Source organism: Sinocyclocheilus rhinocerous, unplaced genomic scaffold (genome assembly GCF_001515625.1).
Source record: "Sinocyclocheilus rhinocerous isolate Xijiao unplaced genomic scaffold, SAMN03320098_v1.1 scaffold2810, whole genome shotgun sequence".
NCBI lineage: Eukaryota > Metazoa > Chordata > Actinopteri > Cypriniformes > Cyprinidae > Sinocyclocheilus > Sinocyclocheilus rhinocerous.
The window spans coordinates 54124-69914 of record NW_015626406.1 but is presented as its reverse complement, the minus strand read 5'-3'; the positions used below and the strand labels follow the sequence as shown (position 1 = coordinate 69914).

At 35.5% G+C, this 15791-nt stretch overlaps 2 protein-coding genes across 5 annotated transcripts; both read right to left on the bottom strand.

The window, feature by feature from the left end:
- Positions 1 to 2589: 2589 nt before the first annotated feature.
- On the bottom strand, positions 2590 to 3980 carry LOC107715038 (TYRO protein tyrosine kinase-binding protein-like). Its single transcript, XM_016521081.1, has 5 exons — positions 3935 to 3980; positions 3204 to 3224; positions 2943 to 3101; positions 2790 to 2854; positions 2590 to 2646 (listed from the first exon to the last, which is right to left on the bottom strand). The coding sequence occupies exons 1-5, from the start codon at positions 3978 to 3980 to the stop codon at positions 2590 to 2592; spliced, it is 348 nt and encodes a 115-aa protein (XP_016376567.1).
- A 5322-nt stretch (positions 3981 to 9302) lies between these two features.
- LOC107714695 (zinc finger and BTB domain-containing protein 17-like) lies at positions 9303 to 15478 on the bottom strand. 4 transcript variants are annotated; one of them, XM_016520650.1, is made up of 4 exons: positions 15380 to 15478; positions 13641 to 14252; positions 12043 to 13019; positions 9303 to 10956 (listed from the first exon to the last, which is right to left on the bottom strand). In XM_016520650.1, exons 1-4 carry the CDS (start codon positions 15408 to 15410, stop codon positions 9607 to 9609), a joined length of 2970 nt encoding a protein of 989 aa, XP_016376136.1. In that variant the 5' UTR covers positions 15411 to 15478; the 3' UTR covers positions 9303 to 9606. The 4 variants fall into 4 exon arrangements, with proteins under 4 accessions (XP_016376136.1, XP_016376161.1, XP_016376153.1 ...); XM_016520675.1 differs by lacking the exon at positions 15380 to 15478 and adding an exon at positions 15213 to 15369 and having other exon boundaries at positions 9304 to 10956; XM_016520667.1 differs by lacking the exon at positions 15380 to 15478 and adding an exon at positions 14592 to 15050 and having other exon boundaries at positions 9304 to 10956.
- Positions 15479 to 15791: the final 313 nt, after the last annotated feature.

The following is a 15791-nucleotide window of genomic DNA, read 5'->3' as shown; positions in this document are numbered from 1 at the left end:
CAGCTCTTTGGTCTTGCCCATGGTGGTGGGAGAGGTTGGAATGGAAGATACAGGGCAGGACTAAACTGTGTTCCACATGGACACATAACCAATCTGTGGGAGCCAGAATTCTTGCTGGTTGGTAGGGGAACAAATACTTATTTCACTCACTGAAATGCAAATCAATTTCTAACCTTTATATAATGTTTTTTTTTCTGGATTTTTTTGGTTGATATTCTGTGTCTATCCGTTAAAATAAACCTGCCATAAAAATTGCAGACCCTTCATTTCTTTGTAAGTGGGCAAACTTACAAAATCAGCAGGGGATCAAATAAATATTTTCTCCACTGTAGTTCCTCCTCTATTTGTCCTGCCCATTCCAACACCATAAACTATGGGTAGATGAAGACGAACAGTTTGTACTCCACATATTTCAAATAGTAAGGAACCATGAAGTTTGAAAAGCAGGGATACATATTAACACTGCACATTCAAATGCGAATAAAAATCTTAAAACAGCATGTAAACACTCAAGTAGATTTCTTCTTATACTGAGAGAGAGAAAAAAAACTTCAGCAAACAAACCAGTCCAAATTCAGAAAATAATTGGTTTCTTTCTCTGAATATGTTCCTGCTGTTCTTTCTGAGGAGTTCAAGCATGCCAGGCTTTGGGTAAATAGTGCACAGGAAGCAAAAAAAAGTGTTTGAAATCCTATTTAAAAACCTGATGTAAGATAATTAAAAGATTAGCCTAACCTAATTTCATCTGAACGCTCTCTTTGTTTGTCCATGTGTCCCGCAAACAAATAGCCTAGCTTTAAGACAGAATAATGAAATATGCACTGATACATGCCACTGATTTCAAACTGTAACTGTAAAAATAATCTTAAATTCAAAGTTTAGTTTGTATTTGCCTTTTCCTAAATCCAGCAGAACTGAGGGAGAATACCAGCCATGTGGAAGACAAAATCTGCTGAATGATTTAACACACATACAGCTGAGTTAAGATGTAGAAAACAGGCCCTACTCTACGCATGTACGTAAACAATGACGCGTCTTGCTACCGTACGCAGCTTCTTGCGATCTTGGTTTCCGAAATTCGTTGACAATAGTAGGCTATATTTCTTTACCATTAATTTTTTATTTCAGTTCAGTAGGCTGTTGGAGCAGTCATGTTGGAGCAACAGTTTATAATATCTAAAACTGTTATATAATACCTATCAGACTACAGGATGTATTTTGCAAGTGTATATGAAAGATTTGTACATGTAGTTTAACATTTACTTTGTGCTCTCTTTATCTAAGGATTGTAAATCAACAATTTATCATCTGGTGTTTAGGCTGCTTGAAAATCAACACAAAGCTATCTTCACAGTTCTGGCTCTGTGTAATTTGGCTTATTATGTCAGTCACAGCGTTCTTCAGTCAATCTGGCTACGCGAGTCTAATTATGTCAGAGCATGAAGTTGTTTATGCTGTAGTAGAGAACTATAATTTTCACAAAACAATGTTTGATAAACAGTCTGACAGCTGCTGTCTTAAATATCCACTTAAATTTCAATAGTGTTGGATGCTAGTCCAGCATGAGTGACCCATAAAATAAATGTTCTCAAGTATCCCAGAATGCTCACTAAAACGTCCATTGTGTGCAAAGACAAACGAGACATCGAATCATACATTATTACAGTAAGCTGCACTGAAAGGAGCTTCAAAATAAGACACGAATGATAGATCCGAGGCAGACAGAATTTACAGTGAATGTGACATAACACACTGAGATAATAGTGCACTCTTGTGGACGTTGGAAGTGGTCACACTTAAACTAAGAGCTAAATTAAATTGTTCTCTGTGCCAGGCGAAAAGTCAGTCACCCTTCGGTTTCATTTCCTTGATTTTCTTTTTATTATTATCACACTTGACTTACATACACAGAGCAATGAATCAGCAATAATGAAAATGGCCATAAGAACGCAGAAATGCTATCAGGATTTAAAACTCAGGACATAACATTCAGGAAGTCTTAAAGAACTGCAAACCGTTACATACACCCTTTCGGTTTTGTCTAACTGATTCACTGCTGTCATGTGAATTCTAAACAGGTCCACGTCCTAGCCACTTGAGGAAAAAGGAAAAAGAAGAAGAAGAAGAAAAGGGGAAAAAAAGTGGATGTTTGAGTGTGGCTTCATCCACCTTTCTATGCTGTCTATATAAGTAGACAAAGAAATGATCAAAGGCCACATATTTAAAACAAAACATTTATTTCTACATAAAGAACAAGGGAATTATATTCGGATTTAGTTCCATTACAAAGGTTTTGAATTTAAAAAAATGACAAAGATGAAATTTTTTTTACAGTGATGTTAAAAACTACAAATTCTTGAAGATCATTTCCTTTTCACAAACTATGAAAATATATTTTTATTTATGGTTTGTATATAGGCTACGCCACATGACCAATCACATGGATTCAAAAAAAATAATAAAGTATAAATCAATTATTGTAGCTTATTTATGCCAAATACACATTTGTGACACAGTTTAAAAACGTATGCAAACTACAAATATTCTCAGGTTTGCACAAGACCCACGACTACACGTCACATAGTCACCTCATTTCCGATACTGCTGAAGATCACTGTATATATCTGATTGGACTCCATAAAGTTCCTGTCAAACCATTATGAAAAAATAGATTTAGATGATTCGAGAGATTTAACCAAAAGTATCTCACAAATATGTTGCATTTATTATAAATACAACTTTGTTTTTAGTTTTGTAGTTAAATACATAATTGATATTGCTCAATTTACCTGATAAGGTGATTCCACTTCAATCGTCTTTGGCCTCATTGATGGCTGGTGAGTTTTTGCTCTACCTTAAACATCAGAAAAATATTATGTCATGTTGACTGGAACACGCGTAATAATAACATCGTTTTTGATTTCTCTTACAAGCAGGCATACCTGACGCACAGCATCTGGCATGTGTCTGTAAACTGCCTCTTCTTTTCTGATGGGAAACGAAACAGTAGACTGAGAGAGCGATGAGGAGTGTGAGGATGATGTCACAAGTGATGATCCCAATAGCCACTCCAATGTCCAACTGGTAACATGAACTGCAGTCTGAGAATCAGAAAATACAATGGCACATTCACTCTATAATATGCCAAAACAAGAAAACAAACAAACAAACTGAATTTCAGATATGTATGAAGGAATTATTACCTTGATTCCCCTCAACAAATCCTGCTGATGAAAGTAAGAGAGGAAGAGAGGGAAGAGAAGATTTGATCATAGCGTGTTCACAAGTCAACCAAGCGAATTGCAAATGCCATTCCCTCTTGATTTCTTGCATTAACACTGAGTACATATAAATCAACACACACACACACACACACAAAAATATACACAAATATTTCTGCAATTCAGTTTTTCGCAATCCCATTAAACTGATACAGCCTATTTATATTTAGATTTGCTGAATTTCTTTCTTGGCAGGTTTATCCAGAAATAAAAATCTAATCATGATATAATACTACAGACATTATACAGTATATACTTAATAATATATTATATACATATTTATTTTAGACTACACAAAAAGTATATGATGCAGAAAATACAACAGTACTCATACAGTGGTGTGTAACTTATAATATAAAATAATAATATATAACATAATAATATGTGCATGAAGTCTTGTTATGCTTTTTCTACATAGCTATTGAATTAGCATCTTTTATCTTGTTGATTTTTGTAGTGAAAATGATGCTAAAATCTGTGTTTAAGCTTTGAAAATGTCCCAAATTGTGCTTCAGGAAATATCCACCAAAGTATTACTGACTCCAAAGCAAACGGATCATTTCAATGCTGAGGATTTGTGAAGAACAATACAAAAAAATTCATTCAAGCTTAAAACCTTACTAAGTATGTGAATGCTTGTAAATTGTACTCACCGAATAGTCCATTCATGGGGACCATTATGTATACAGTCCTTCTCATAATGAGTGCAGGTTTAGGAGAGAATTGCTCAGGGTTGGTGTAGCCCTGACTTGAGATGTGCACAAAATGCCTTTACTGCCCGTGAGCTAAAACACCTTGAATATGAGACTGAATGATATGGAAATTGTCTGTGTGTGGAAAAATCACAGAGTATGTGCTGATGACTTATCACCATCCATCAAAATAGAACCAAAGGATACTGGGGAGGAGCTACATGTGCTGATGTGCTATCCCTCGCTCTCTCACCCACACACACACACACACACTTAACCTAATTCAGTACTTAATTTGTTTACATTTTATCCTGTCAACATTTTTAATATTTATATCTAGGTTTAAAGTACAAAGTTAAATTGAAAACTAAATCTGAGCATACAGTTGATTTACATGACATGCAACTCAAAATATAAATGTGTGTTTTTTAAAATGTCCTTCTTAGTAAATGTAGTTTCACTTCGCAGTAAGTTAGATATGTGAGCAAGAGGCTAGTAAGAGGGACCTGGGTGTTAATGTGGTTAAAAGCCTCACAGCACAGGATGTGACTACTAAAGCCAGTATCTGATAACCCCAAACAGGTAGAAAGCAAAACATATATCCTGTTCTACTCACAATATCATTTTATTTAAAAAAGGATGTTGGTCTTTAAATTAGTGATACAGGAGAGTGTAGTTCAGTTTCACCTGAAGACCTGCCCTGTTTAGTAGACAAACAAACTGATGAGGTTGTGTTTTTTTTCCCTGAAGCTCAGTCTGACAGATAAATGACCTTTGCCTTACAGTATCTTAAAGCACATGTGCTTTTCAAAGATTATTATCCTCTAGTTACATAACTTTAAAAATTCAAAAAAAAAAAGGATTTGTGATGGTTATATTTATGCATTGATTGTGTTTAAAATAATTTGTAAATTGCAAATACATGTCAATGGTCATTGGTGGTATACTATTTTATTGTTTACTGCATAAATACTGAATCCGCATTTTTGTAAGCAAACAAGCAACATTGTGTTAAAGCATTTCAATTGTTTAGTTCTCCAAAATAATATCTATCATTACTGAATAGCCTAAGTGCAAATAAATGTAGAAATGTATGTGATGAAAATTGTAAAGACATTTTCTACTTCCTTTTTTTTTCAGCGGAAGAGTCAAAGTTTTGTGCTTGTTTTGGACGCGGGAATTTCTGGGAGATTCCAGAGCATAGTCATTTTTCATATTTATAGCAATACACAAAAAATAACATGCTAATGTAAAAGTATACAGCCAAGACAAAGGACACATCTTTGCTGATATTTTGTGGGTTAACTCTTCTTTAGCTCAGTTATCAGCTTAGAGCAGATGTGATTGGAGAAGATCAAGATCCTTAGATAAAAGAGAGCACAAAGTAAATGTTAAACTACATGTACAAATCTTTCATATACACTTGCAAAATAAAGTTAGTGTGTTGTACATCAAATAAATTCACAAATCCACTTTTGATGAAGATCTGAGATTTATTAATAGTAAATCATATGCATAGAAACGTAAACGTTTTGTATGCCAAACAGTGCAGCAATATATATGAACTATCACTTTTTGCTTATTAAGCTATGCAGCCGTATACTCAAATGATAACATCGTACTAATTACCTAATAAACCTGTTGCAAATAAACTGAGAGACATCTCTGACATCTGCCTGTATCTGTGGTTCTTAAATGGACACCTATAGAATCATCATAATGCATAATTGCACACTTTTTTAAAATAAAAAGAGGGAAAGAAGATTTTCTAGGGCACAGTTGTCAAAACCATCATCTGCTGTTTGGCCCGACATACCAAAAAAAAATAAAATTCTAATTTATTTTGTTTTATTTATTTATTTTTGCATTGAAATGTAAAAAACAAAATTAGTGAATTTGATTAAAAATAATTTCATTATCTAAAATAATAATAAAAGGTAATACACTTTAATATTGTATAATTGGGTATAATACAACATTTACTTTTGGCTCATGACCCCTCAATCCAGTTTGAAGGTTTGGACACTTCTGTTCTTGTTGAAGAAAATAGTAACAGGAATTATCCACTAGGTGTCAGTGTTTTTCTTTCACTGCATTTATTGCTGTTGATAACGTGCTAAACAGAGTTCCATTATTTGTATACTTTGATTAAGCAATAATTTAATTATTTTAAAGTTTTCAGTGTGATGACATAAATATGGTAATTCTGTCTTATTTACAAAGCAACTATGATATGAACACGGTTTTAAGTACTTGTTCGGCATTGCTGGGAACGCCCACAAAAACGTCATAATCGTTTATGCCGAGGGGGCAGTGTTGCCAATTTAGCAATTTTGTTGCTAGATTTAGCACCATTTCATACTACCCTAGCAACTTTTTCTTCCCAAAGCACCTAGCAACAAATTTAGCTATTTTAAAAATTTATTTGGCAACTTTTAACAACTTTTGATAAGTGACTTAAACAATAAAAGGGACACATTTTTTTCATCTAAATTAGTTTTACTACAAATACCATGGTTAGTGTAGCAAAACAAATTTTTTTTTACCATGGTTTAACTATAGTAACCAAAAACCATGTTTTTTTGGTATTTTATATACATATTTTCATGTTATCTTTATTTTAAGGCATGTATTTGTGAAAATGATTTGGCAGCTGCAGCACACACCACAGAATAATGCTGCGCATTTCAAGGCACTTCAGTGGGCCTTAATGTTACCTGTTTTGTAGCGGCAGAAATAATTTTATGTAGGCCATTCTGAGTCAACACCATGCTTTTCCAATGAGGGGGAAAGGACTGTTTTTCCCCACGCCGACTCCGCCCACACAGCTATGACGCGACACCGATCAAGTCTATAGGCTAAGCTAGAAATTTAAAATATAAATCATTATCTATGATCATATCATGTCTTATGGTATTAAATGTCAGTGAGTCTTCCATTGTTCATGTCAGTCTTCCAAAGATCTTCATGTTTTGCTGTTTGCTCTGACATTCATGTAGACTTCATCAGCTAAAGAAACACATGGACACGTGCATGTTAAATGTCTTCTGTGCACTGATTTCAGAATTGCTAGAGAAAATTTGTGTGGGTCTATGTAATCTCTCACCGTTTTCTTTCTTTTGTCTGCGCTTGCTGGCGTACCAGTAGGTGGTAGTAACAATGAGGACCGTCACTGTAACATCAGCGAATATAATACCCGCTATAGTGCCAGAACCGACTCCATAACATGAGCCTTTGTCTATGAGAAAGAATATGCGCATGTGAAGTACCGTACATCCTGTTTAATACATTCATGTGAAGAAATGTAAACAGGTACAAATTATTGTGCAGGAGTCTGTCGAATATCTAAGGAATTGATATGACTGATTTGAACTGTATGCAATTGCAATCCCTGCAGCCTAAACTGGTTGCCTGGTTTTAGCTGGTCAGCAAGCTGGTTTTAGGACACCTCCTTAGCTGGTCAGGCTGGGAGACCAGCTAGAACAACCAGTTTAAAACCAGCTTGACCAGCCTAGCCAAGCTGGGAGACCAGCTTAAACCTGCTAAAACGTCCAGCCAACCAGCTTAGGCTGGTTTTAGCTGGGGGTTTTTTTTAGCAGGGACTGAACAAATAATAACTATGCTGACCAAAAATCTTTCTTACCTTCAAGAGCACTGACCATAGCTGGACACACGAAGAAGAAGAAGAAGAAGAAGAAGAGGTTAAGAGAAAAGAAACTTATGTAATAGATGTTATAATATATAGTGGACAGTGTTTACTGTGATACACTAATATGCAGCAAAATAACACTATAGGCCTATTCATTAAATGATGAACACAATTATCAATATTATGCATAATTTGGCCTAAACCACCAACACAAAACACTATGTGGAAAATTACACCTCTATGAAAAAACAAACAAACAGTTAATCTGCTTTCTCTGAAAAGTGCACCCATCTAACAGGATATTGCTGCAAACTATGCAATGCACGGTGGTCTCACAGATCTGGGTGAAGAAATAGAGATGGAAAAAAAAACCGTTTTGTCTCACCTACCCAACAGATAGATGGAAAAAAATAAGCTTTTCTTTGTCATTTCCTGTGTCATGGTTGTGTGTTCTTTCATCTAACAAGACCAAACGCAGCTGTATTCAATATATAAAAATGTCAGTATATTGCAAAATTTCAGAGAATAGCATATATAATGAAACTAGAGTTAAAATAACATTATTTACTTATTTAGATAGTACTAAAATAAATACTATTTATGCATTTTACGATAAAACAAAACTGTACATAAACTGATATGAAGTCACATCAGTGAATTATGCACCGATACTTCACCAACAGTATTTATAACGGATTATCACAAGCTTTAGCATATATGATGATAAGCCTTATGGACATTCTTACCAAGTCTAAAACATGCAAGTTAAAAAGTACGACCACATAGGACGTTTACAACAAAATCTCATTATAATATTTTGACTCTAATTTTACAATTAAAAAAGTGACACTAATTAACGCAGCGAGTTTCGCTTACCAGTGAAGTGCTGTGCAGCGTTTCATTTCAACATTTGATGAAGATGCTCCTCATCGGTTAATCTGCTCCCGCCCACTCGGTTTAAAGTTTCCCTTTATGAGTCATGTAAGTTAGTGTAGTCTGTATTGTGCGCCTCTCAAATGAATATTTATGAGACCTTTATGGGACAAAAACCTGATATATACAGCACTGTCGATTATCCAACAATTTCACTTTATTTTGAGTAATAACGATCCGTTCTCAATAACATATATGTTCAGCAAAAATTTTATGAAAAACTGCATTTCACATGAAGCTCTGTTTGACCAATACAGTATTAACTCCAAAGAATCACCAAAACAGTATGATATCATGATTCTATGATATCATGAGCCAAGCTGAATTATTTTGCATACACCCAATAAAGAACTGAAAGATGTACCGAAACACATTTCCGTAAAAATATTTTTAAAAAGGGAATTGAAGCTAGCTGACATTTTCCCTTAACAAATGGTTTCTGTTCTTTTAAACACCTCCTGACCAAAACAATTTAACTTTATGAGCAAATGCTTATACATTCAGTAAACAGACATGGTTCCTTATATCCAACATCTGTGAGATACAAAAATGCAAAACTTTTTTTTTTTTATCAATTTCTTCTCATATATTATTGTTTTTACTGATATTCCCAGTATCTTATATTTTATTGAAACTGCACTGAAAATTGCTGTAGTTTAAAATAGTTGCTTATTTTGCTTAAAAAAACAAAAACAAAAAAAACAAAAACTTTTTTTAGTACACAGTCACAATCGTCTTAAACTAAAGGCTAAATCTGAATATACATAAAACAAAAGAAAGGATTTTTCCAAATTTCCAATCTACATTTATTGTATCTAGAAGACAATGTAAACACAAAAAGATACTGTGAAAGAAATGTCAAAAGTGGAACACATTCAAAACACACTTGGTTTAAACAAACACCAATCTTTCCCAAATTTCAATTTGGTAAAAATGACCGTGACCCCTGTTTTCCAAGTAAACGGAATGGAAGTAAAGTCTGTGTAATATAACTGCAAATCATTTTAAAATAATAGTAATTAAAAAAACGGAAATACTCTTGAACTAAGGGTCACAACTCTGTGCCAGATCGTAGTCTTTTTCTTGATGGACTACATGGAGAGGATGGTTCTGTAGTGTGAGAGGCACAGTTAACAGGAGAGAGCTCAGGACTGTCGGTGTCGGCCGCATGCTTCATGTAGTGCTGGATCATATCCTTTTCAGGAAGGACTTGTCCACAAGTCACACATTCATGAAGCTCACCTTCCAACATATCCACTCCGCTGTCTTCATCCCCAATCTCCACTTCCATGCTGCTCGATTCCACACCTTCATTGATTTCAACCTCTACATCAAAACCAGATTGGTTTTGCCCCTGCGGACAGTTTTCTGATTTGTCCCCCATCACAGTAAATTCCATTTGCGACTCTGCACACATCCTGTCGGATGACACAACTTCTTTGAATAATCTCTCATCTTTAGTGGCCTTTTCGTGGTAAGTCATTTCTGAAGAACAAGAGACTTGATCATAAGAGCCTGTTTGCGATGAATCCAGCGTTTGCTTTTCCGGTTTTCTCTTTAAAACTTCTACTCCTGCTATTACAGGCGAGGAGTCAAGGTCCTTCAAATTTGAAGAGTTTTTCTTGATGTTGTCACCACCATCCTTCTCCTCCTTTAACTTTATTAGACATAATGGTGTCTTGGGGCACATGGGATTGAGAGACGCATTTGATGAACTACCTGGAACTGTTTTTTCATCACCCAGTGCATTAGGCTTCAAATTTGATTGAGTTTCCTGCTTATTCTCCACTTCTACTTGAGCAGTAACATTCGTTCCCTGATTTGCTACAGCCACACCTGCAGCCTGTTCCCCTGCCTTTACATTTTCTGTAGCAAACACTTGAACAGAACCCTGATCTTCTAAAACGGTCCACCTCTTCTGAGAGATACTGTCATGACTTTGCAGAGGAATGAGTGTGTTTGAAGGAATGTTGGTTCTGCTGGGCTCTACAGTGTCTTTCTCTACCTCTACCTCTTTACTAATGACAGTGCCAGACGGGACCACCGGCATGGAAACGACACGTGGAGCAGATGAGGGTGTTTCTAAGACCAGAGAGGATGGTAAAAGGTTTTGGGAGCGCTTGGTAGGAACTGAGGTAGTTGAGAACTGTGTAGTGGAAACTGGCAGAAGCATGACCAAAGGCATGCCTGGAGGAGGCTCTTTATTTAAAGTAAACTTCCACCTACCATCAGCTGGCTTATTCTTGTCACCGAATGGAACCATGTGGACTTCCTTCAAGCTACTGGGGAATGTGGCAGGTGCTGAGGCTTGAGCAACAGTTTGGATGATTATGTTAGGAGTAATTGGTTTGATTATTTGTGGAGAGGGAGTTGCTTTTGGTTTGGGTTTCTTCACAGCAGCCTGTAAACAGAATTAGACATTTACAGTAAAAATACATTTGTTTTTTTTCCCAACAGATTTATATAACTTCTATAAGCAGGGGTTTCCGAACTTTTTCCATTATTTTTTTAAAAGTAGAATTAAACATTATTTTTACTATAATTTTACTAAAGCCAAACAAATTGTTCTAAAGCCAAATAAAAACACTTTCTTGAAAATACTGACTATTAACCTACTGTTAAATGTATAAAACAACCGAAATTTTCGAATCAATTTATTTATATGGCACGTTTCACAATAAAATCATTCCAAAGCATTTTTTTCAGAGAATAGTGCTTGAAAGTATGTGGCAAGGACATTTTGATTTTCTTTTTAATAATTGTTAATGCCAGTGTAATTGTTAACAATCACAAGGCTTTCAGTTTCAACCAACCTTTACCAAACGCTGTTATTTAGTTACATTTTAAATAGATGTTCAAATAACATCTAAAAATTAAAATTTTCTTATCATTTACACAAGTTTTTCCAAACCCGTTTCTGGTCCCCATCAACTTACATAGTATATACAAAGTCAATATCTCTTTTTGTGTTCAGCATTAAAAAAATTCATACAGGTTTTGAACAACTTGATGATGAGTAAATGATGATGATTTTAATTTTGAGGTGAATTATTCCTTTAAGAAAGCTTTTATTTTTATATTTTTAACTTCAGTTTGTTTTAGTAATTTTATGTTCTGTGCCACATTTATTAGGTTTTGTGTAGTTTTTATTTATAACTTTCATATTTTAGTATTAGTTCAGTTTAGTAAGTTTTTCAGTTTCAGAGTTTTCATCTAATATTTATATTTTATTTGAGGTTTATTTCAATCAGCCAAAATAAAAAAATAATAATAAATAGTTTTACTATTGTCAAATTCAATCAATGTGAATTTTCTCTATTTTTATTTATTAATATGTTTTACAATTTTAGCATACAGGACATTTAGTATTCTTAGAATGAAGAAGAAGAAGAAGAGGGAGAAGGAGGGAGGGAGAGGAGGAGAGAGAGAGAGAGAGAGCGAGAGAGAGAGAGAGAGAGAGAGAGAGAGAGAGAGAGAAAGAGCTTACCACTGGTGGTGTCACCACTCCACATGTCTTCAGGTGGCTGTCATAACCCTGCTGATGTGGGAAGCCCAGGCCACAGTCCTGGCAGAAACACGGCCGCTGTCCCGCATGCCCTCCCATGTGTGACATAAGCATGAGTGACGAGCGGAAGCCCATCCCACATTCAGCACATTTTAAGACCCTCTGGTGCGTGCTTCCATGCTTCTTTAATTCCTCAATGCTTGCAAAGACTTGGCCACATTCCATGCAGCGGATCTCGTCTGTCTTGGTAGGCAAAGCTCCTTGATGACCCCAGCATCCTGTGTCCTTCTTATGCTTATCAAAGTCCTCTTGACTCTGAAAGAAAACCAAACACGCCATGCACTGGATGTTCTCGGGCTTACACTCGTGGTTGTGGTAGAGAGAGGGTAAACGGAAATGACGTTTGCACTTTAGACACGTATACGGCAAGACGCCTAAGTGAGAGAAACTGTGGCGTAACAAAGAAGCCTTGCTGGAGAAGGTCCGCTCACAGTCCGAGCAGGAGAAGATGCCTCTGCTGTGCCATTCCAGGTGACGGAGCAGCGAGTTGCGAAGGCGAAAACTAGTGCCACATTTGAGGCACAAATGTCGCTTCGCCTGTTGCCTGTGTGCTTCGACGTGGCCCTTGCACACATCTAGGTCAGTGAAAATCTGCTTGCAAAAATCACACTGATAGAACTCTTTCTCAAAATGGTTGGTGTCCAAGTGCTGCTGGAGCTGTTCCTCGGTCTCAAAGATGGTTGAGCAAACACGACAGTGGATGGAGGCCTTCTGGGAGTGGGAGCGAAGGTGCGTACGGTAATTGACTAATTGGCAGAACTGCTTGCCGCATTCATCGCAGCGGTAGGGGCGAACACCCGTATGCATGTTTAAATGTTCTCGGAGTAAGAAGAGAGAGGAGAAAGTGAGATCACATACATGGCAGCGATTCTCTTCATTCTCTCCAGATCCATTTGTCTCTGAAATTGAAGAACAACGTGTATCAGTAGCTGCTGTAACCAGAAATGTTTTGCATTATATACCATCACTTTCCAGCAAAAAAAGGTGTTGATGTTACAGTATAGCTATCAAGGAGTTAAATTTTTCCTGAATAATTTAAAATAACTAAATCATTGTACTTAAAAAATAATATATAACAAAGAAAAATATTTTTCTAGCACATATTTCTGCAAATAAACATTTTTTTAAACATAAATGAAAAACTAAACAAAATCTCAAATTATTTTTTGTTTTTTTATACATTACATACAGTGTGAAAAAATATATTTATTTTTAGATTAGCTAAATATTACATTTTAATTTTATTGTTTAGAACAAAAGCTTGTAAGTGCTAAACAATAAATTTTAATTTGCACTTTTTGTGTATTTAAAGATTCATTTATATTATCATTACACAATGCCAAAGATATTTAAAGAAAAATGAGCATACACAATAAATAAATATAGTTAATAATAAAAAGCTTCAATAAAAAACTTGTTCAGCAGAACAAAACTCTTATTCTTAAATAAGGTAAATAACAATCTACAAAATAAGAGTATAAACTAAATCACAAACCATTGCTTGGAAAATGATACAGTACCTGACCACGAAACATCATCATCATCTTCTTCTTCCTCCTCCACCTCCTCCTCAACATCATCATCATCATCATCATCATCAGTCAAAACAAATTCTGCATCCTCATCTGTCATTTCTTCACCAGACACAGCATCATCTATTGTGAGACCGGAGGCTTCCTGGCTCACTTCTGAACATTTCTGTTCTTTGTCATTATTTTTCATTCCCTCTTTTCCGTTTTGCTCTTCATCATCATCATTTCTCTGTTCTGGCCCTTCTCTTCTTCTTCCTCTTCCTCTTTTCCACAAATTGTAAATTACTTTATCCTTCTTCTCTGTGGAACTGATTTTGGAATTGCTTTGAGCTGTTTCTCCGTTACTTGAAGAGTTATCTTTGAAGGGAGTGTAATATTGATGATCCTGTAGAAAGCTTTTGTCAGCCGATGAGCTTGCAACAATGCAGGCATCTTCATGACAGTCTGTGGGGGTTTCAGTCTCTGGTGCTGGCTTTTCAGTGCCGTTCTGGGTTGGCAAAAAGTTCTCTTTAACGCTCTGTGGCTCACACAGAGGGAAATTCCAGTTTGAAAAACCCAACTCTGTCAGCTGGATATCGAGGGTAAACTCTGACATGGTGCCTTGAAGAGAAATATGAAAAATTATCTGTGCAAGTTTGTTCAATTTTGCTGACAAGACATTAACGAAGTCTGGGTTGTAATTTTTTCTTCATTAATAAAGAGCCACATGTACCACCTATTTAAGCATAGCATGTGTGTGTTCCTATATAATTTGTTTAAAATCATTCTTTTATTTAAATAATTTACATAAATAAAATTGTACAGATTACATATTGTATATAAGCAAACATAGTGTCTACAACATCTAAGATAAACTGCATGGTTTAAAGACACAGCACCATTTTGAACATTTTCGATCTGTTAATTCAATCACCACAGTGAATACAGAAGCAAGCTTACTTCATTCGTATTACCTAGAAGTCTTCGACGAGCATTTGAAAGCACCTTTTGTTCAGCAATGCAACAATCAATCTCTGATCATGCCGGGTTTATTAACTGCTCAAGGACAGTCTATTATGATAATAAACCACAACTGAATACTGCGTGATAGTATCTGCCGCCAGGGTTAAAACTGTTTTGTCACGACTGACTATAATAAAGCTCAAATCAAGTTGCATGAGCATACAGAAGAAATAAGGTGAGCCACTGTCCATCCGATACTTCCGGTATAAAATGCCTGACTAGAATGTAGAGGGTGCCATCTGCAGGAGGGGAGCGTTAGTGCGGTCATTCGAGAAAGCCAATCACAGTGGACGACGTTTTTGTCTAAATTGTTAGTTTGAAATTAATTGTATTACTTTTCAGAATGTTAAAGCGCAAAAATTCAGATTAAATATCTGCACTTGTTCACATTATGCTGAGGGGTGTGGTTTAGGTTAAAGAGACATTTATAATTTAACACCAGCAAACAAAACACATTATTACATCATATATTGACTCGCACAATTCTTCGTAATACTGTATGGAAATCAACCTGATCGAGCTGTTTATTAATTTAGATTAGTTGATACCATGTTTTACCTGTAGTAAAATGTCCGCTGCAGACATACAGGTTTAGACATATGTTTACATTTCTATGGGTTTAGATGTAGGATTCCTTTCTCACAGTCCTCTTTCAGTATAATGTATTCATGGATTCATCATCATTTTTCTTATTCTTCCAGTGTAAATGTATTGGTTTTGCTCACAGGAAGATGATGCCAGCCTTTCCGGTGTCATGGAAAATCCTTTCCCGCTTGCTAAATGCCTGTCCGTGAACGTAGTGATGGGAGAAACGAAGCTTTTCGAAGCATTGAAACAATTGAACCAATTGCTTCGAAAAATGATTCGATGTTTCGAAGCACTTGAAACAGCACAATGCTGGTGACACCTGCTGGTGAAAACGTTGTAAAAGCATCAAGAACTCAGACCAAACTTACAAAACAAATGGAAATGTTTTTTTTTAGAAATACCATTTTTAAAAATAAATAATAAACATTTAAATACTATTAAATATTAGTGCTTGTGTTATGTGTTTTAAGTATAATCAAACCCTTAACACACAATGAACTAAATTATTTAACGAATTGATTTATGTAATTATTTAATTGTGTTTTCATT